This window comes from Ranitomeya imitator, chromosome 4, assembly GCF_032444005.1.
Source record: "Ranitomeya imitator isolate aRanImi1 chromosome 4, aRanImi1.pri, whole genome shotgun sequence".
Classification (NCBI taxonomy): Eukaryota; Metazoa; Chordata; class Amphibia; order Anura; family Dendrobatidae; genus Ranitomeya; species Ranitomeya imitator.
The window spans coordinates 720,108,453-720,129,953 of record NC_091285.1 but is presented as its reverse complement, the minus strand read 5'-3'; the positions used below and the strand labels follow the sequence as shown (position 1 = coordinate 720,129,953).

The following is a 21,501-nucleotide window of genomic DNA, read 5'->3' as shown; positions in this document are numbered from 1 at the left end:
CCCGACTGAGGAGCGCTGAGCCCCCAATATGTAACAAGCCCCCGACTGAGGAGCACTGAGCCCCTGACTGAGGAGCGCTGAGCCCCCGATATGTAACGAGCCCCCGACTGAGGAGCACTGAGCCCCCGACATGTAACGACCCCCGATTGAGGAGCACTGAGCCCCCGACATGTAACAGGCCCCTGACATGTAACGAGCCCCCAACATGTAACGAGCCCCCGACTGAGGGGAACTTAGCCCCCGACATGTAACGAGCCCCCGACATGTAACAACCCCCGACTGAGGAGCACTGAACCCCTGACTGAGGAGCGCTGAGCCCCCAATATGTAACAAGCCCCCGACTGAGGAGCACTGAGCCCCCAATATGTAACGAGCTCCCGACTGAGGAGCACTGAGCCCCCAATATGTAACGAGCTCCCGACTGAGGAGCACTGAGCCCCCGACATGTAACGAGCCCCCGACTGAGGGGAACTGAGCCCCCAATATGTAACGAGCTCCCGACTGAGCAGCACTGAGCCCCCGACATGTAACGAGCCCCCGACTGAGGAGCACTGAGCCCCCGACATGTAACGAGGCCCCGACTGAGGAGCACTGAGCCCCCGACATGTAACGACCCCCGACTGAGGGGAACTGAGCCCCCAATATGTAACGAGCCCCGACTGAGGAGCACTGAGCCCCCAATATGTAACGAGCTCCCGACTGAGCAGCACTGAGCCCCCAATATGTAACGAGCCCCCGACTGAGCAGCACTGAGCCCCCAATATGTAACGAGCCCCCGACTGAGGAGCACTGAGCCCCCAATATGTAACGAGCCCCCGACTGAGGAGCACTGAGCCCCCGACATGTAACGAGCCCCCGACATGTAAGAGCCCCCGACTGAGGAGCACTGAGCCCCCAATATTTGAGGCCCTGACTGAGGAGCACTGAGCCCCCAATATTTGAGGCCCTGACAGAGGAGCACTGAGCCCCCAATATGTAACCAGCCCCCGACTGAGAGCACTGAGCCCCCAATATGTAACGAGCCCCCGAATGAGGGGCACTGAGCTCTCAATATGGATCCAACCCGCAGACTGAGGGGCTCTGTGCCCCCAATATGGACCCTGCACCCCTCTCGTGATCGGGGCCATGTTGGGGTGCTGCTTAGGGGTTCCTCTAGGTGGGCTGTGTACTCAATGCCCCTCTCATGGTTTGGGCCGTGTTGGGGTGCTACTTTAGGGCACTTCCCCAGGTGGGTTTTGTATCTTGCGCCCCACTCGTGTTGGGATGCTGATCAGGGGCCCTTCTCCTTTCTGCAGGTGTAGCTTTGTACCCCGCACCCCTCTGCTGGTGGGGGCCATGTTGGGATGTTGCACAGAGGTTTTTCTTCAGGTAGAACTGCGTACCCTGCGCCCCTTTCATGGTCATGTTGTGCTTTTTAGGGGCCATTCTGCAGGGGGGTTTGTGTACATTGCCCCTCTCGTGTTCAGGCTATGTGCCCACGTTGCGGATTGGTGTGCTTATTTTTCCTGCACTGTTTTTTGCAACATCCGCAGGTAAACCGCACTGCGAATTACTCCTGGATTTACCGCAGTTTTTGTGCAGATTCCCCTGTGGTTTTACACCTGTGGATTCCTATTGAGGAGCAGGTGTAAACCGCTGCAGAATCCGCACAAAGAACTGACATGCTGCGGAAAATACAACACAGCGTTTCCGCACGTTTTCTTCTGCAGTGTGTGCACTGCGGATTTTGTTTTCCATACGTTTACATGATGCTGTACAACGCATGGAGAACGCATGTTTGGGGTGCTGTTCAGGGTCCCTTCTGCAGGTGGGCTGTGTACCCCGCACCCCTCTCTTGGTCGGGGTCATGTTGGGGTGCTGCTCAGGGTCCCTTCTGCAGGTGGGCTGTGTACCCCACACCCCTCTCTTGGTCGGGGTCATGTTGGGGTGCTGCTCAGGGTCCCTTGTGCAGTTGGGCTGTGTACCCCGTGCCCCTCTCTTGGTCCGGGTCATGTTGGGGTGCAGCTCGTGGTCCCTTCTGCAGGTGGGCTGTGTACCCCGCACCCCTCTCTTGGTCGGGGTCATGTTGGGGTGCTGCTCAGGGTCCCTTCTGCAGGTGGGCTGTGTACCCCGCACCCCTCTCTTGGTTGAGGTCATGTTGGGGTGCTGCTCAGGGTCCCTTCTGCAGGTGGGCTGTGTACCCCGCACCCCTCTTGGTCAGGGTCATGTTGGGGTGCTGCTCAGGGTCCCTTCTGCAGGTGGGCTGTGTACCCCGCACCCCTCTCTTGGTCGGGGTCATGTTGGGGTGCTGCCCAGGGTCCCTTCTGCAGGTGGGCTGTGTACCCCGCACCCCTCTCTTGGTCGGGGTCATGTTGGGGTGCTGCTCAGGGTCCCTTGTGCAGGTGGGCTGTGTACCCCGTGCCCCTCTCTTGGTCCGGGTCATGTTGGGGTGCAGCTCGTGGTCCCTTCTGCAGGTGGGCTGTGTACCCCGCACCCCTCTCTTGGTCGGGGTCATGTTGGGGTGCTGCCCAGGGTCCCTTCTGCAGGTGGGCTGTGTACCCCGCACCCCTCTCTTGGTCGGGGTCATGTTGGGGTGCTGCTCAGGGTCCCTTCTGCAGGTGGGCTGTGTACCCCGTGCCCCTCTCTTGGTCGGGGTCATGTTGGGGTGCTGCTCAGGGTCCCTTCTGCAGGTGGGCTGTGTACCCCGCACCCCTCTCTTGGTCAGGGTCATGTTGGGGTGCAGCTCGTGGTCCCTTCTGCAGGTGGGCTGTGTACCCCGCACCCCTCTTGGTCGGAGTCATGCTGGGGTGCTGCTCAGGGTCCCTTCTGCAGGTGGGCTGTGTACCCCGCACCCCTCTCTTGGTTGAGGTCATGTTGGGGTGCTGCTCAGGGTCCCTTCTGCAGGTGGGCTGTGTACCCCACACCCCTCTCTTGGTCGGGGTGCTGCTCAGGTTCCCTTCTGCAGGTGGGCTGTGTACCCCTCTCCCCTCTCTTGGTCGGGGTCATGTTGGGGTGCTGCTCAGGGTCCCTTCTGCAGGTGGGCTGTGTACCCCGTTCCCCTCTCTTGGTCGGGGTCATGTTGGGGTGCTGCTCAGGGTCCCTTCTGCAGGTGGGCTGTGTACCCCGTTCCCCTCTCTTGGTCGGAGTCATGTTGGGGTGCTGCTCAGGGTCCCTTCTGCAGGGGGGCTGTGTACCTCGTGCCCCTCTCTTGGTCAGGGTCATGTTGGGGTGCAGCTCGTGGTCCCTTCTGCAGGGGGGCTGTGTACCCCTCTCCCCTCTCTTGGTCGGAGTCATGTTGGGGTGCTGCTCAGGGTCCCTTCTGCAGGTGGGCTGTGTACCCCGTGCCCCTCTCTTGGTCAGGGTCATGTTGGGGTGCAGCTCGTGGTCCCTTCTGCAGGGGGGCTGTGTACCCCTCTCCCCTCTCTTGGTCGGAGTCATGTTGGGGTGCTGCTCAGGGTCCCTTCTGCAGGTGGGCTCTGTACCCCGCACCCCTCTCTTGGTCGGGGTCATGTTGGGGTGCTGCTCAGGGTCCCTGCTGCAGGTGGGCTGTGTACACCGCACCCCTCTCTTGGTCGGGGTCATGTTGGGGTGCTGCTCAGGGTCCCTTCTGCAGGTGGGCTGTGTACCCCGTTCCCCTCTCTTGGTCGGGGTCATGTTGGGGTGCTGCTCAGGGTCCCTTCTGCAGGTGGGCTGTGTACCCCGTGCCCCTCTCTTGGTCGGGGTCATGTTGGGGTGCTGCTCAGGGTCCCTTCTGCAGGTGGGCTGTGTACCCCGCACCCCTCTCTTGGTCGGGGTCTGTTATGTTTGCTAATGACAGGTGTTATGAAGGCAATCCAGAAACACAGTGTGCTTAGCGATCAGAGCGCACACAGTGATCTGACAAATACCCAAAAATACAAGAACGAGCTCTGAGACGTGGAAACTCTGTAGACTGCACACCTGATCCTATCCTAAACACAACTAAAAGCGGCTGTGGATTGCGCCTAACTACCTAGGCAACTCGGCACAGCCTAAGAAACTAGCTAGCCTGAAGATAGAAAAATAGGCCTGACTTGCCCCAGAGAAATTCCCCAAAGGAAAAGGCAGCCCCCCACATATAATGACTGTGAGTAAGATGAAAAGACAAAACGTAGGGATGAAATAGATTCAGCAAAGTGGGGCCCGATATTCTAGGACAGAGCGAGGACAGTAAAGCAAACTTTGCAGTCTACAAAAAACCCTAAAGCAAAACCACGCAAAGGGGGGCAAAAAAACCCCCACCGTGCCGAACTAACGGCACGGCGGTACACCCTTTGCGTCTCAGAGCTTCCAGCAAAACAAAAGACAAGCTGGACAGAAAAAAAAGCAACAAAAAAGCAAAAAGCACTTAGCTATACAGAGCAGCAGGTCACAGGAACAATCAGGAGAAGCTCAGATCCAACACTGAAACATTGACAAGGAGCAAGGATAGCAGCATCAGGCGGAGTTAAGTAATGAAGCAGTTAACGAGCTCACCAGAACACCTGAGGGAGGAAGCTCAGAAGCTGCAGTACCACTTGTGACCACAGGAGTGAATTCAGCCACAGAATTCACAACAGTACCCCCCCCTTGAGGAGGGGTCACCGAACCCTCACCAGAGCCCCCAGGCCGACCAGGATGAGCCGCATGAAAGGCACGAACAAGATCGGAAGCATGAACATCAGAGGCAAAAACCCAGGAATTATCTTCCTGAGCATAACCCTTCCATTTAACCAGATACTGGAGTTTCCGTCTAGAAACACGAGAATCCAAAATCTTCTCCACAATATACTCCAATTCCCCCTCCACCAAAACCGGGGCAGGAGGCTCAACAGATGGAACCATAGGTGCCACGTATCTCCGCAACAACGACCTATGGAATACATTATGTATGGAAAAGGAGTCTGGGAGGGTCAAACGAAAAGACACAGGATTGAGAACCTCAGAAATCCTATACGGACCAATAAAACGAGGTTTAAATTTAGGAGAGGAAACCTTCATAGGAATATGACGAGAAGATAACCAAACCAGATCCCCAACACGAAGTCGGGGACCCACACGGCGTCTGCGATTAGCGAAAAGTTGAGCTTTCTCCTGGGACAAGATCAAATTGTCCACTACCTGAGTCCAGATCTGCTGCAACCTATCCACCACAAAATCCACACCAGGACAGTCCGAAGACTCAACCTGTCCTGAAGAGAAACGAGGATGGAACCCAGAATTGCAAAAAAATGGAGAGACCAAGGTAGCCGAGCTGGCCCGATTATTAAGGGCGAACTCAGCCAACGGCAAAAAGGACACCCAATCATCCTGGTCTGCAGAAACAAAACATCTCAGATATGTTTCCAAGGTCTGATTGGTTCGTTAGGTCTGGCCATTAGTCTGAGGATGGAAAGCCGAGGAAAAGGATAGGTCAATGCCCATCCTACCACAAAAGGCTCGCCAAAACCTTGAAACAAACTGGGAACCTCTGTCAGAAACAATATTCTCAGGAATGCCATGCAACCGAACCACATGCTGGAAGAACAAAGGCACCAAATCAGAGGAGGAAGGCAATTTAGACAAGGGTACCAGATGGACCATTTTAGAAAAGCGATCACAGACCACCCAAATGACTGACATCTTTTGAGAAACGGGAAGGTCAGAAATGAAATCCATCGAAATATGTGTCCAAGGCCTCTTTGGGACCGGCAAGGGCAAAAGCAACCCACTGGCACGAGAACAGCAGGGCTTAGCCCTAGCACAAATCCCACAGGACTGCACAAAAGTACGTACATCCCGTGACAGAGATGGCCACCAGAAGGATCTAGCCACTAACTCTCTGGTACCAAAGATTCCAGGATGACCAGCCAACACCGAACAATGAAGTTCAGAGATAAGTTTATTAGTCCACCTATCAGGGACGAACAGTTTCTCTGCTGGACAACGATCAGGTTTATTCGCCTGAAATTTTTGCAGCACCCGCCGCAAATCAGGGGAGATGGCAGACACAATGACTCCTTCCTTGAGGATACCCGCTGGCTCAGATAAACCCGGAGAGTCGGGCACAAAACTCCTAGACAGAGCATCCGCCTTCACATTTTTAGAGCCCGGAAGGTACGAAATCACAAAGTCGAAGCGGGCAAAAAATAACGACCAACGGGCCTGTCTAGGATTCAAGCGCTTGGCAGACTCGAGATAAGTCAAGTTCTTATGATCAGTCAATACCACCACGCGATGCTTAGCTCCTTCAAGCCAATGACGCCACTCCTCGAATGCCCACTTCATGGCCAGCAACTCTCGATTGCCCACATCATAATTACGCTCAGCGGGCGAAAACTTCCTGGAAAAGAAAGCACATGGTTTCATCACTGAGCAATCAGAACCTCTCTGTGACAAAACCGCCCCTGCTCCAATCTCAGAAGCATCAACCTCGACCTGGAACGGAAGAGAAACATCTGGCTGACACAACACAGGGGCAGAACAAAAACGACGCTTCAACTCCTGAAAAGCTTCCACAGCAGCAGAAGACCAATTAACCAAATCAGCACCCTTCTTGGTCAAATCGGTCAATGGTTTGGCAATGCTAGAAAAATTACAGATGAAGCGACGATAAAAATTAGCACAGCCCAGGAACTTTTGCAGACTTTTCAGAGATGTCGGCTGAATCCAATCCTGGATGGCTTGGACCTCAACTGGATCCATCTTGATAGTAGAAGGGGTAAAGATGAACCCCAAAAATGAAACTTTCTGCACACCGAAGAGACACTTTGATCCCTTCACAAACAAAGAGTTAGCACGCAGGACCTGAAAAACCATTCTGACCTGCTTCACATGAGACTCCCAATCATCTGAGAAGATCAAAATGTCATCCAAGTAAACAATCAGGAATTTATCCAGATACTCACGGAAGATGTCATGCATAAAAGACTGAAACACAGATGGAGCATTGGCAAGTCCGAACGGCATCACTAGATACTCAAAATGACCCTCGGGCGTATTGAATGCAGTTTTCCATTCATCTCCTTGCCTGATTCTCACCAGATTATACGCACCACGAAGATCTATCTTAGTGAACCAACTAGCCCCCTTAATCCGAGCAAACAAGTCAGATAACAATGGCAAGGGATACTGAAATTTAACAGTGATCTTATTAAGAAGGCGGTAATCAATACACGGTCTCAGCGAACCATCCTTCTTGGCTACAAAGAAGAACCCTGCTCCCAGTGGTGATGACGATGGGCGAATATGTCCCTTCTCCAGGGATTCCTTCACATAACTGCGCATAGCGGCGTGTTCGGGCACGGATAAATTAAATAATCGACCTTTAGGGAATTTACTACCAGGAATCAAATTGATAGCACAATCACAATCCCTATGCGGAGGTAGAGCATCGGACTTGGGCTCTTCAAATACATCCTGATAATCAGACAAGAACTCTGGGACCTCAGAAGGGGTGGATGACGAAATCGACAAAAATGGAACATCACCATGTACCCCCTGACAACCCCAGCTGGATACCGACATGGAATTCCAATCCAATACTGGATTATGGGTTTGTAGCCATGGCAACCCCAACACGACCACATCATGCAGATTATGCAACACCAGAAAGCGAATAACTTCCTTATGTGCAGGAGCCATGCACATGGTCAGCTGGGCCCAGTATTGAGGTTTATTCTTGGCTAAAGGTGTAGCATCAATTCCTCTCAATGGAATAGGACACCGCAAAGGCTCCAAAAAAAACCCACAACGTTTAGCATAATCCAAATCCATCAGATTCAGGGCAGCGCCCGAATCCACAAACGCCATGACAGAAAACGACGACAAAGAGCATATCAAGGTAATGGACAGAAGGAATTTGGACTGTACAGTACCAATGACGGCAGACCTAGCGGACCGCTTAGTGCGCTTAGGACAATCAGAAATAGCATGAGTGGAATCACCACAGTAGAAACACAGACCATTCAGACGTCTGTATTCCTGCCGTTCAACTCTAGTCATAGTCCTATCGCACTGCATAGGCTCAGGTTTAACCTCAGGCAGTACCGCCAAATGGTGCACAGATTTACGCTCGCGCAAGCGTCGACCGATCTGAATGGCCAAAGACAAAGACTCATTCAAACCAGCAGGCATAGGAAATCCCACCATGACATCCTTAAGAGCCTCAGAGAGACCCTTTCTGAACAAAGCTGCCAGCACAGATTCATTCCACTGAGTGAGTACTGACCATTTCCTAAATTTCTGACAATATACTTCTATATCATCCTGACCCTGGCACAAAGCCAGCAAATTTTTCTCAGCCTGATCCACTGAATTAGGCTCATCGTACAGCAATCCGAGCGCCAGGAAAAACGCATCGACACTACTCAATGCAGGGTCTCCTGGCGCAAGAGAAAATGCCCAGTCTTGAGGGTCGCCGCGCAAAAAAGAAATAATAATCAAAACCTGTTGAATAGGATTACCAGAAGAATGAGGTTTCAAGGCCAGAAATAGCTTACAATTATTTTTGAAACTTAGAAACTTTGTTCTATCTCCAAAAAACAAATCAGGAATAGGAATTCTTGGTTCTAACATAGATTTCTGATCAATAGTATCTTGAATCTTTTGTACATTTATAACGAGATTATCCATTGAAGAGCACAGACCCTGAATATCCATGTCCACACCTGTGTCCAGAATCACCCAAATGTCTAGGGGAAAAAAAAAAAGTGAACACAGAGCAGAAAAAAAAAAAATGATGTCAGAACTTTTTCTTTCCCTCTATTGAGAATCATTAGTTTGGCTCCTTGTACTGTTATGTTTGCTAATGACAGGTGTTATGAAGGCAATCCAGAAACACAGTGTGCTTAGCGATCAGAGCGCACACAGTGATCTGACAAATACCCAAAAATACAAGAACGAGCTCTGAGACGTGGAAACTCTGTAGACTGCACACCTGATCCTATCCTAAACACAACTAAAAGCGGCTGTGGATTGCGCCTAACAACTACCTAGGCAACTCGGCACAGCCTAAGAAACTAGCTAGCCTGAAGATAGAAAAATAGGCCTGACTTGCCCCAGAGAAATTCCCCAAAGGAAAAGGCAGCCCCCCACATATAATGACTGTGAGTAAGATGAAAAGACAAAACGTAGGGATGAAATAGATTCAGCAAAGTGGGGCCCGATATTCTAGGACAGAGCGAGGACAGTAAAGCGAACTTTGCAGTCTACAAAAAACCCTAAAGCAAAACCACGCAAAGGGGGCAAAAAAAAAAACCACCGTGCCGAACTAACGGCACGGCGGTACACCCATTGCGTCTCAGAGCTTCCAGCAAAACAAAAGACAAGCTGGACAGAAAAAAAAGCAACAAAAAAGCAAAAAGCACTTAGCTATACAGAGCAGCAGGTCACAGGAACAATCAGGAGAAGCTCAGATCCAACACTGAAACATTGACAAGGAGCAAGGATAGCAGCATCAGGCGGAGTTAAGTAATGAAGCAGTTAACGAGCTCACCAGAACACCTGAGGGAGGAAGCTCAGAAGCTGCAGTACCACTTGTGACCACAGGAGTGAATTCAGCCACAGAATTCACAACAGGGGTCATGTTGGGGTGCTGCTCAGGGTCCCTTCTGCAGGTGGGCTGTGTACCCCATTCCCCTCTCTTGGTCGGGGTCATGTTGGGGTGCTGCTCAGGGTCCCTTCTGCAGGTGGGCTGTGTACCCCGCACCCCTCTCTTGGTCCGGGTCATGTTGGGGTGCAGCTCGTGGTCCCTTCTGCAGGGGGGCTGTGTACCCCTCTCTTGGTCGGAGTCATGTTGGGGTGCTGCTCAGGGTCCCTTCTGCAGGTGGGCTGTGTACGCAGTGCCCCTCTCTTGGTCAGGGTCATGTTGGGGTGCTGCTCAGGGTCCCTTCTGCAGGTGGGCTGTGTACCCCGTGCCCCTCTCTTGGTCAGGGTCATGTTGGGGTGCTGCTCAGGGTCCCTTCTGCAGGTGGGCTGTGTACCCCGCACCCCTCTCTTGGTCAGGGTCATGTTGGGGTGCTGCTCAGGGTCCCTTCTGCAGGTGGGCTGTGTACCCCACACCCCTCTCTTGGTCGGGGTCATGTTGGGGTGCTGCTCGTGGTCCCTTCTGCAGGTGGGCTGTGTACCCCACACCCCTCTCTTGGTCGGGGTCATGTTGGGGTGCTGCTCAGGGTCCCTTCTGCAGGTGGGCTGTGTACCCCTCTCCCCTCTCTTGGTCGGGGTCATGTTGGGGTGCTGCTCAGGGTCCCTTCTGCAGGGGGGCTGTGTACCCCACACCCCTCTCTTGGTCGGGGTCATGTTGGGGTGCTGCTCAGGGTCCCTTCTGCAGGTGGGCTGTGTACCCCGTGCCCCTCTCTTGGTCAGGGTCATGTTGGGGTGCAGCTCGTGGTCCCTTCTGCAGGTGGGCTGTGTACCCCTCTCCCCTCTCTTGGTCGGGGTCATGTTGGGGTGCTGCTCAGGGTCCCTTCTGCAGGTGGGCTGTGTACCCCTCTCCCCTCTCTTGGTCAGGGTCATGTTGGGGTGCAGCTCAGGGTCCCTTCTGCAGGTGGGCTGTGTACCCCGTTCCCCTCTCTTGGTCGGGGTCATGTTGGGGTGCTGCTCAGGGTCCCTTCTGCAGGTGGGCTGTGTACCCCACACCCCTCTCTTGGTCAGGGTCATGTTGGGGTGCTGCTCAGGGTCCCTTCTGCAGGTGGGCTGTGTACCCCGTTCCCCTCTCTTGGTCGGGGTCATGTTGGGGTGCTGCTCAGGGTCCCTTCTGCAGGGGGGCTGTGTACCCCACACCCCTCTCTTGGTCGGGGTCATGTTGGGGTGCAGCTCGTGGTCCCTTCTGCAGGGGGGCTGTGTACCCCTCTCCCCTCTCTTGGTCGGGGTCATGTTGGGGTGCTGCTCAGGGTCCCTTCTGCAGGTGGGCTGTGTACCCCGTTCCCCTCTCTTGGTCGGGGTCATGTTGGGGTGCTGCTCAGGGTCCCTTCTGCAGGTGGGCTGTGTACCCCACACCCCTCTCTTGGTCGGGGTCATGTTGGGGTGCAGCTCGTGGTCCCTTCTGCAGGTGGGCTGTGTACCCCGTTCCCCTCTCTTGGTCGGGGTCATGTTGGGGTGCTGCTCAGGGTCCCTTCTGCAGGTGGGCTGTGTACCCCGCACCCTTCTCTTGGTCAGGGTCATGTTGCTGATGTTCTTTTTTTTTTTTTTTTTTTTTTTTTTTTTTTTCTTGCAGTTGATTGTGTGAAGATTCTTATCAGTAAGATCTTGGGGATCGGGATCATCGTCGGGTCCATCCTGGGTGAGTCCTGGATTAGAAGCCCATATTCAGAAGTAGCAATCATAGGCTACAAAGATGACTCCCAGCAGTAGAAACTCAGTAGGAAAGTGCAATATCTTTATTGAAACATTCAACAAACGCATGAAAACTTATTAAAGGAAGAGTCAGGCAGAGGAAAATCATGGGGTAAGTATACAAAGCCTCGTGTAATCGGTCCAGAGTAGGATTCCGAGTGATCATTTACATATATATTTATATATAAAGTGCAGTGCCGTATGGAGAAAGTATGGACGTTACATACCACATGTGCCAATATCATGGACGGTGTTTGCGGCAAGGTCTCCACCTAGAGGCCACAAGCAAGTCGTAGATCCAGATACAAGAAATAGAACCGATCACACACAAGTCAATGTTACATTGTATTCGTTCTATTCAATAGTGACTAATAAAGTGACTGTGAACATCCAGAAATCATTGCAACCAATAAACTAGAAGTCCAAAGCCAAGTATTGTGTGCATGATGAAAGCAAAATGGAGCCGTCATGGAGAGCGCAAGCGACGTAGTTCAGCTCGTGTAAAGTCTTCATTTATTAGTTTCCATAACGCGTTTCACCGGAATGGCTCCGTCCTCCTCAGGTGGTCGTTATACAGAGTGGGATAGGGAAGGTATATAAAGGAGGAGCAGCCTATGGAAATTAGGAAGCAATTCTTCAGAAAGCCCACGTGATTAAAAATGCAGATTATGGCTGCAATAAAAAATATAAAAACATATGCAACACATATAAATAGAAGCAACCTAAAAGCGAATTAAAAAACAATATACATAAAAAAATAACGTACATATATTACATGACTTTCTCAATAGTGAGGTTTACCCGTCAGGGGCCAATGTGCCAACTTTAAAAATCCAATAACTCTCCCTTCTTATTAAATTGTATCGAGGTGGTGTCTCAATTCTTATCAACTACGTCCCTTGCAAATGGATTTTTTGGAAAAAAGCCATAATGTTTGTTCTTGAGAATAATGTCTTTTGTTTTGAAGGTTTTTTTTTTTACCGCCAAGTGAGGGGCTGCGCGATGGGGACGAGATTTGTCCCCAGTTATGCAAATTTTGTTTATGGGGGCATTCGAATCTGTCTTCGTCGCGCAGTCCCCATTGGCGTTGGTAAAATTGCTATGTACCGTCGCTTCATTGACGACCTCTTCATCATCGGGACTGGGTCTGAACGGGAAGCACTAGATTTTGTTCAATCCCTGAACTCTTAATTCCTGGGGGCTCAAATTCACAGCTAATATATCCAATACAATGATCCAATTTTTGGATTTGATGGTGCACGTCGACCCACTTCAAAAAGGTGGATGTAAACCGCTATCTCAGCTTCAGCAGTGGCCACCTCCCGAAGTGGATCTGAAATATCCCTTATGGGCAATATTGGAGGGTCAGAAAGAACTGTACGGAGGCCGAGATGCTAAAAGATCGTTTCAGGAGTAAAGGCTACCCTAAGAAGTTGGTTGTTGATGCCTTCACCAGGGCTAGAGCATTCACGCAAAAGAAATGCATTGAGAAAATAAAATCTAGGGAGAACATGCCAAGTAAATCCTCAGATTTGGTGAACTGGAGTTATCACTACTTTTAACCAATCCAATGTCACCATACGTAATCTTGTTAAAAAATTCTGGTTTATCCCCATAGAGGACCCGATACTATCAACACACATACCCACACAACCCGAAACGATTTTTCGGAAAAATCGAACTCTTAGGAATCTTGTGGCCCCTAGCAACACAACTCTCAAGTCCTCACCTTCCTCTGCAACCCGGATAAATTCCAACCCGGGTTGTTTTGCGTGTAGGACTCCTAAGTGATGCGTCTGTATATTGAATGGGGCGCGTGAATTTACATCCCATACCTTCCCTATCCCACTATGTATAACGATCACCAGAGGAAGACGGCGCCATTCCACTGAAACGCGTTGTGGAACTAATAAATGAAGACTTAACACGAGCTGTACTATGTCGCTTGCGCTCTCCATGACCGCTCAATTTTACTTTCATCCTGTCTGATCCTCTTCTGAGGTACCCGGCCAGAGCCGCAGCGTACCACCCTTATTCCAACATTCCCACCGCCAGCTTGGCGCTCCCGTGAAGCCGCCTGTCAGACTCCATCCTCAAGTATTGTGTGCATGAGGCGGTCACTGCTTCATATACTCTCCAGTGCTGGTGCTAAACCAAGGAGCAGCCCACAATGTCCACCGACCAGACACGTATCCACAGAATTACCCAGATGTGCACCTTTCGCTGGTAATGCTTCCTCAGAGGAATATGTTTCGTATACTCACCCAATGATTTTTCTCTCCTTAATGTCTTCTTTTAATGTTTTTATGCAATTGTTCAATGTTTCAAAAACCATATTGTATTTTCCTACTGAGTTTTTATTTATGGGAGTAATCTTTGTAGGCCGAGTCCTGTATGGATGGTGCTCTCCGGCCGTAGGGGAGCGCTGCACCCTGGAGGCGCCTCAGTCCTGAGTGTCTGGGCTGTAATCATTAGTACGGCCCGTCATATCCCTGTGCTGTCCTCAGCCACTGCTGTTAGATATGCAAGATGGTCAGCGGGGCTGATCTGTACGTATATGACTTGGCTGATGGCCAGGACGACCGATCATTACTGGGGCAGTGTCGTCAGGGGGGCAGCCCATCGTTACCGTGATGGCCCATCATTACCATGGTGGTGGTGTGGTTGTGGAAACGGCCCATTGTTATTGGGGAGGCAGTGCGGTCGCGGGCATTCCCCATCGTACCTGGGGTGGTGGTGCGGTCGTGGGGATGGCCCATCGTTACTGAGGCGGAGTTGCAGTCGCAGAGACGGACCATCGCTACTTGTGGGGACAGACTATTGCTACTGGGGGGCGGTGTGGTTGTGGGGACGGCCCATCGTTACTGAGGCGGTGTAGTGGTGGGGAGCGGCCTATTACTGGGGCGGAGGTGCGTTCACGGGGACAGCCCATCACTATTGGGGCGGCGGTGTATTTGTGGGGACGGCTCTTTGTTTCTGGGATGGTCTCATGGCTGATGTAACCTCATGGCTTCCTGTTCGCAGTGAAGGTGCCGCAGATTGTGAAGATCTTGCGCTCCGGGACGGCGGAGGGGCTCAGCTTCAAGTCCATCCTCCTGGAATTGCTGGCGCTGTCGGGCACCATGGTGTACAGCATCACCCGCGAGTTTCCTTTCAGGTGAGATGCATCTTTCCTACTCTCAGGTGCTGCGGGGGACCTGTATATACCCTCGCCCGTATCTCCATCCTTACAGAGGGTGCGGGGGTCCTGTATACACCCTCGCCCGTATCTCCATCCTTACAGGGGGTGCGGGGGACCTGTATACACCCTCGCCTGTATCTCCATCCTTACAGAGGGTGCGGGGGTCCTGTATACACCCTCGCCCGTATCTCCATCCTTACAGGGGGTGCGGGGGACCTGTATACACCCTCACCCGTATCTCCATCCTTACAGGGGGCGCGGGGGACCTGTATAGACCCTCGCCCGTATCTCCATCCTTACAGGGGGTGCGGGGGACCTGTATAGACCCTCGCCCGTATCTCCATCCTTACAGGGGGCGCGGGGGACCTGTATACACCCTCACCCGTATCTCCATCCTTACAGGGGGTGCGGGGGACCTGTATAGACCCTCGCCCGTATCTCCATCCTTACAGGGGGCGCGGGGGACCTGTATAGACCCTCACCCGTATCTCCATCTTTACAGGGGGTGCGGGGGTCCTGTATACACCCTCGCCCGTATCTCCATCCTTACTGGGGGTGCGGGGGACCTGTATACACACTCACTCGTATCTCCATCCTTACAGGGGGTGCGGGGGTCCTGTATACACCCTCGCCCGTATCTCCATCCTTACAGGGGGTGCGGGGGTCCTGTATACACCCTCGCCCGTATCTCCATCCTTACAGGGGGTGCGGGGGACCTGTATAGACCCTCGCCCGTATCTCCATCCTTACAGGGGGTGCGGGGGACCTGTATAGACCCTCACCCGTATCTCCATCTTTACAGGGGGTGCGGGGGTCCTGTATACACCCTCGCCCGTATCTCCATCCTTACTGGGGGTGCGGGGGACCTGTATACACACTCACTCGTATCTCCATTCTTAGAGGGGGTGCGGGGGACCTGTATAGACCCTCACCCGTATCTCCATCCTTACAGGGGGTGCGGGGGACCTGTATACACACTCACTCGTATCTCCATTCTTAGAGGGGGTGCGGGGGACCTGTATAGACCCTCGCCCGTATCTCCATCCTTACAGGGGGTGCGGGGGACCTGTATAGACCCTCGCCCGTATCTCCATCCTTACAGGGGGCGCGGGGGACCTGTATACACCCTCACCCGTATCTCCATCCTTACAGGGGGTGCGGGGGACCTGTATAGACCCTCGCCCGTATCTCCATCCTTACAGGGGGCGCGGGGGACCTGTATAGACCCTCACCCGTATCTCCATCTTTACAGGGGGTGCGGGGGTCCTGTATACACCCTCGCCCGTATCTCCATCCTTACTGGGGGTGCGGGGGACCTGTATACACACTCACTCGTATCTCCATCCTTACAGGGGGTGCGGGGGTCCTGTATACACCCTCGCCCGTATCTCCATCCTTACAGGGGGTGCGGGGGTCCTGTATACACCCTCGCCCGTATCTCCATCCTTACAGGGGGTGCGGGGGACCTGTATAGACCCTCGCCCGTATCTCCATCCTTACAGGGGGTGCGGGGGACCTGTATAGACCCTCACCCGTATCTCCATCTTTACAGGGGGTGCGGGGGTCCTGTATACACCCTCGCCCGTATCTCCATCCTTACTGGGGGTGCGGGGGACCTGTATACACACTCACTCGTATCTCCATTCTTAGAGGGGGTGCGGGGGACCTGTATAGACCCTCACCCGTATCTCCATCCTTACAGGGGGTGCGGGGGACCTGTATAGACCCTCGCCCGTATCTCCATCCTTACAGGGGGCGCGGGGGACCTGTATAGACCCTCACCCGTATCTCCATCTTTACAGGGGGTGCGGGGTACCTGTATACACCCTCGCCCGTATCTCCATCCTTACAGGCGCTGCTGGGGACCTGTATACACCCTCGCTCGTATCTCCATCCTTACAGACGCTGCTGGGGACCTGTATACACCCTCGCTCGTATCTCCATCCTTACAGACGCTGCTGGGGACCTGTATACTGCCTCGCCCGCCCGTATCTCCATCCTTACAGGGGGTGCGGGGGACCTGTATACACCTTTGCCCATATCGTGGCGTCTACAAGGGGTTATGGATTTGTCCAGACTGTGACATATTAACCCCTTTCTGACATCAGACGTACTATTCCGTCCTTGTGACTTGGGCCAATTTGACCATGACGGGATAGGACGTCTGAGTGATCGGCCGTCATCACAGGGGGTTCGCGGCCGATCGCCTCCGGGTGTCATCTGATTCTGACAGCTGACACCCGACACTAGGTGCCGGCAGCTGTCACAGACCGCTCCCGGCACTTTAACCCCCGAAATACTGCAATCGAACATGATCGCAGCATTCTGGAAGCAGGCCTCTGCCTTTGCATCGGAGACCCCGCAGCGTGATGCGGAGTCCCGATTGTTGCCATGATGACCTGATGGCGCGGACACCAGAGCTAGGAAGCTTGTTGGTCATGCGCAGTGCAGCGCTGACAGCTTATATGGCAGTGTTAACCTAGAACAATGAGGGAAGGGAAGCAAAAGGCCTGAAAAAGCCATACACCTGACAAATACTATGGAGAACTCTGCTATTAGAAGTGGGAGGGAAGAACAAAGACAAAAAAATCTAAATGATAAAAATATTGGAGAAAGAGAAACCAATCACAAACTAAAATGTTTCTATACGAATGCACAAAGCATGGGCAACAAACAAGGAGAACTGGAACTACTAACACAGGAGAAGAAATATGATGTAATTGGAATCACTGAAACTTGGGACGATACACATGACAAGAATACAAGGCTAGAAGTATACAACTTATTTGCAAGAAACAGACTTGATAAACGAGGAGAAGGTGTCGCACTGTATGTCAGAAAAGCCTATATCTGCACAGAGATCCAAGCTTCAGAGACTGGGAGTTCTGCGGAAACTGTTTGGGTAAGAATACAAGGAGCGAACAACGGAAAGGACACGATTGTAGGCATTTACTACAGGCCGCCTGAGCAAGCTGAAGATATGGATGATCTCTTTATGCATCAAATGGCCAAGTTCCCTAAAAAATATGACATAGTGGTCATGGGAGATTTCAACTATCCAGACATTTGTTGGGAATCTCTCGTGCAAAACTAACAGGTCAAGCCAATTCTTATCCTCTCTTGCTGACAACTTTTTCTTCCAAAAGGTAGGGGAGGAAACAAGGTGATCTGTTACCTTGGATCTAATCCTTATAAACAGGGAGGAAATGGTTGAGGAGGTAACAGTGGCTGGGACCCTAGGAGGTAGCGACCATTCTATTTTAGAATTTTGGATAACTAGAGGAGGAAGACCTGTGAAGACTAAAGGTACCTTCACACATAACGATATTGTTAACGATATCGTTGCTTTTTGTGACGTAGCAACGATATCGTTAATGAAATCGTTATGTGTGACAGCGACCAACGATCAGGCCCCTGCTGGGAGATCGTTGGTCGCTGAATAAAGTCCAGAACTTTATTTCGTCGCTGGATCTCCCGCTGACACCGCTGGATCGGCGTGTGTGACACCAATCCAGCGATGTCTTCACTGGTAACCAGGGTAAACATCGGGTAACTAAGCGCAGGGCCGCGCTTAGTAACCCGATGTTTACCCTGGTTACCATCCTAAAAGTAAAAAAAAAAACAAACACTACATACTTACCTACCGCTGTCTGTCCCTGGCGCTGTGCTCTGCACTCCTCCTGCACTGGCTGTCAGCGTCGGTCAGCCGGAAAGCAGAGCGGTGACGTCACCGCTCTGCTTTCCGGCCGCTGTGCTCACAGCCAGTACAGGAGGAGTGCAGAGCGCAGCGCTGGAGGACAGACAGCTGTAGGTAAGTATGTAGTGGTTTTTTTTTTTACTTTTAGGATGGTAACCAGGGTAAACATCGGGTTACTAAGCGCGGCCCTGCGCTTAGTTACCCGATGTTTACCCTGGTTACCGGCATCGTTGGTCGCTGGAGAGCGGTCTGTGTGACAGCTCTCCAGCGACCAAACAGCGACGCTGCAGCGATCCGGATCGTTGTCGGTATCGCTGCAGCGTCGCTTAATGTGAAGGGGCCCTAAGACATCAAGGTTAGATTTCAGAAAGGCAGATTTTAAGGGACTCAGAAAGAGAATCGGAGGGATCCAATGGCTGGATATCCTTATGGACAAAAATGTCCAGGAAGGATGGGAAATCTTGAAAAATGAGATTATCAAAGCACAATCGTTAACAATTCCAAAAAGGGAAGAATAGGAAGCATTTAAGGAAACCAGGGTGGATGAACACACACAAGAAATGTTTATCAAATGGAAAGAGGGAGGCATATCTAAAGAAGAATATAATGCTGTCTGCAGAACCTGTCGGGCACAAATCAGATTATCTAAAGCTGACAATGAATTAAGGCTTGCAAGAGACGTCAAAAGCAGTAAAAGAGGATTTTGGGGGATATGTCAAAAGTAAACGAAAAGGCAAAGATGCTATAGGATTTTTACAGGATGAAAATGATGAAATGGTAAAAAAGGATGTTGAGAAGGCAGAACTTTTAAATTCCTATTTTGCATCTGTTTTCTCTCAGAAAGGAAATGTAACATCTTCTGATCTTCACTGTCCTATTAAAGGAATAGAAGAATCCAGGATATCTATAAACAGAAAGATAGTGAGGAAACACTTAGCTAACATAAATGAATTCAAGTCTCCAGGTCCAGATGTCAGAGTACTGAAGGAGATAGCAGAAGAAATTTTTGAACCACTCTCCATAATCTTTGAAAATTCTTGGAGAACAGGAGAAGTCCCAGAAGACCGGAGAAGTGCAAATGTTGTTCCTATCTTCAAAAAGGGAAGAAGGTAGACCCAGGGAATTATAGGCCGGTGAGTCTGACGTCTATACCAGGAAAGATCTTTGAACAAATTATATTAAACAATATGTATGTAAGTACCTGGATAAGAATGAAGTGATTAACCAGAGTCAGCATGGGTTTGTAAGTAATAAATCATGTCAGACTAACTTAATTTCCTTCTATGACAGAATCACTGACTGGGTGGATCAGGGAAATGCTGTACATACAGTATATCTTGACTTCAGCAAAGCATTTGACAAAGTATCTCACACCATCCTTATTGAAAAAATGACTAAGTATGGAATGGACAGGGCAACTGTTAGGTGGATTCATAACTGGCTTAGTTATCGGACCCAAAAAGTGGTCGTAAATGGCTGCACGTCCAGTTGGAAGAATGTCTCAAGTGGGGTACCACAGGGTTCTGTCCTGGGCCCTGTATTGTTCAACATCTTTATCAATGATTTAGATTAAGGAATTGAGGATAAACTGATTAAATTTGCTGATGACACAAAGCTAGGAGGGATAGCTAATACTAGAGAAGAGCGAGAGAGGATTCAAAAAGATATAAATAAACTGGAGCAGTGGGCAGCAACTAACAGAATGGTTTTTAACAAGGAAAAATGCAAAGTACTACATCTGGGCAATAAAAATAAAAAAGCATTTACAGAATGGGAGGAATAGGACTAATCAACAGCACATGTGAAAAAGACTTGTGTATACTAATAGATCACAGACTGAACATGAGTCAACAGTGTGATGCAGCAGCAAAAAGAGCAAATACAATTCTGGTAAGTATTAACAGAAGCATACAGTCTAGATCGAAGTCATTATTGCCCTCTACTCCTCTTTGGTCAGGCCTCGTCTGGAATACTGGGTCCAGTTTTGGGCTCCACATTTTAAAAAAGACCTCAACAAACTGGAGCAAGTTCAGAGAAGAGCGACCAGAATGGTGACCGGTCTGCAAACCATGTCCTATGAGGAACGGTTACAGGATCTGGGAATGTTTAGCTTGTAATAAAGAAGACTGAGAGGAGACTTAATAGCTGTGTACAAATATCTCAAGGGCTGTCACATTATAGAAGGATCATCTTTATTCTCATTTGCACAAGGAAAGACTAGAAGTAATGGGATGAAACTGAATGGGAGGAGACACAGATTGGATATTAGAAGGGGGATCAATGAGTGGAACAGGCGGCCACGAGAGGTGGTGAGTTCTCCTTCAATGGAAGTTTTCGCACAGAGGCTGGACAGACATCTGTCTGGGATGATTTAGTGAATCCTGCATTGAGCAGGGGTTGGACCAGATGACCCAGGAGGTCCCTTCTAACTCTATCATTCTATCTATGCTCATCTGCATACTATAGAAGTGATCAGCGTGCTAAAAATGATTGTCCCATATTGGGACAATGTAAAAAAGTTAGAAAAAAATAAACTTTTTAAAATAATTGTATAAATGTTGTTTAAAAAAAATATTCTATCTCTAAATAAATATTTTAATGGAAAAAAATTAAACAATAAAAGTACACATATTTGGTATCGCAGAGTCCGTAATGATCCGTCATATAAAACTGTCCCACTAGTTAACTCCTTCAGTGAACAACATAAAAATCAATGCTAAAATGAATGCTTTATCATCATGCAGCCGAACAAAAAGGAAAATGTCATCTTGTCCTGCAAAAAACGAGCCGCCAAACAGCTCCATCACTGGAAAAGTAAAAAAGTTATAGCTCTCAGAAGAAAGCGCTGCAAAAATTTTTTTTTAAAATAGCTTTTATTGTATAAAAGCGCCAAAATATAAAAAAACTGACCCAAAGAATAAATCTGCTTTATCAATTATACCACACGGAACGGAATAATCCCCCCAAAAGAAATTCATGAATTGCTGGGTTTTTTTCATGCTGCTTCACAAAAATCAGAATAGAAACGATCAAAAAATGTCACGTGCCCGAAAATGTTACCAGTAAAAACGTCAACTCGTCCCGCAAAAAACAAGACCTCACATGACTCTGTGGGAAAAAAATATGCAATAAAAGGTGTCTTTTAGTGTGTGACGGCTGCCAAAAAATCCCGCTATAAGGCTGTGTGCACACGTTGCGGAATGGGGTGCAGAATTTTCTGCACAAAATCCGCATCTCCTGGCAGAAACCGCGGCTGCAGATTTGCCGCGGATTTTGTGCGGATTTTCTGCGGTTTTTACCACTGCTGGTTTTTTATAATGGAGGGGTGCAGAAA

General features: G+C 50.5%; 1 protein-coding gene across 1 annotated transcript in view; it reads left to right on the top strand.

Moving 5' to 3' along the window:
• Positions 1-21,501, top strand: part of MPDU1 (mannose-P-dolichol utilization defect 1) — a 40,465-nt gene that overhangs the window by 6,874 nt on the left and 12,090 nt on the right. Inside the window, exons 2-3 of the mRNA XM_069767573.1 lie at positions 11,171-11,236; positions 14,314-14,446. Of these exons, the coding sequence (XP_069623674.1) occupies positions 11,171-11,236; positions 14,314-14,446 (199 nt within the window). The remainder of the gene's footprint in view (positions 1-11,170; positions 11,237-14,313; positions 14,447-21,501) is intronic.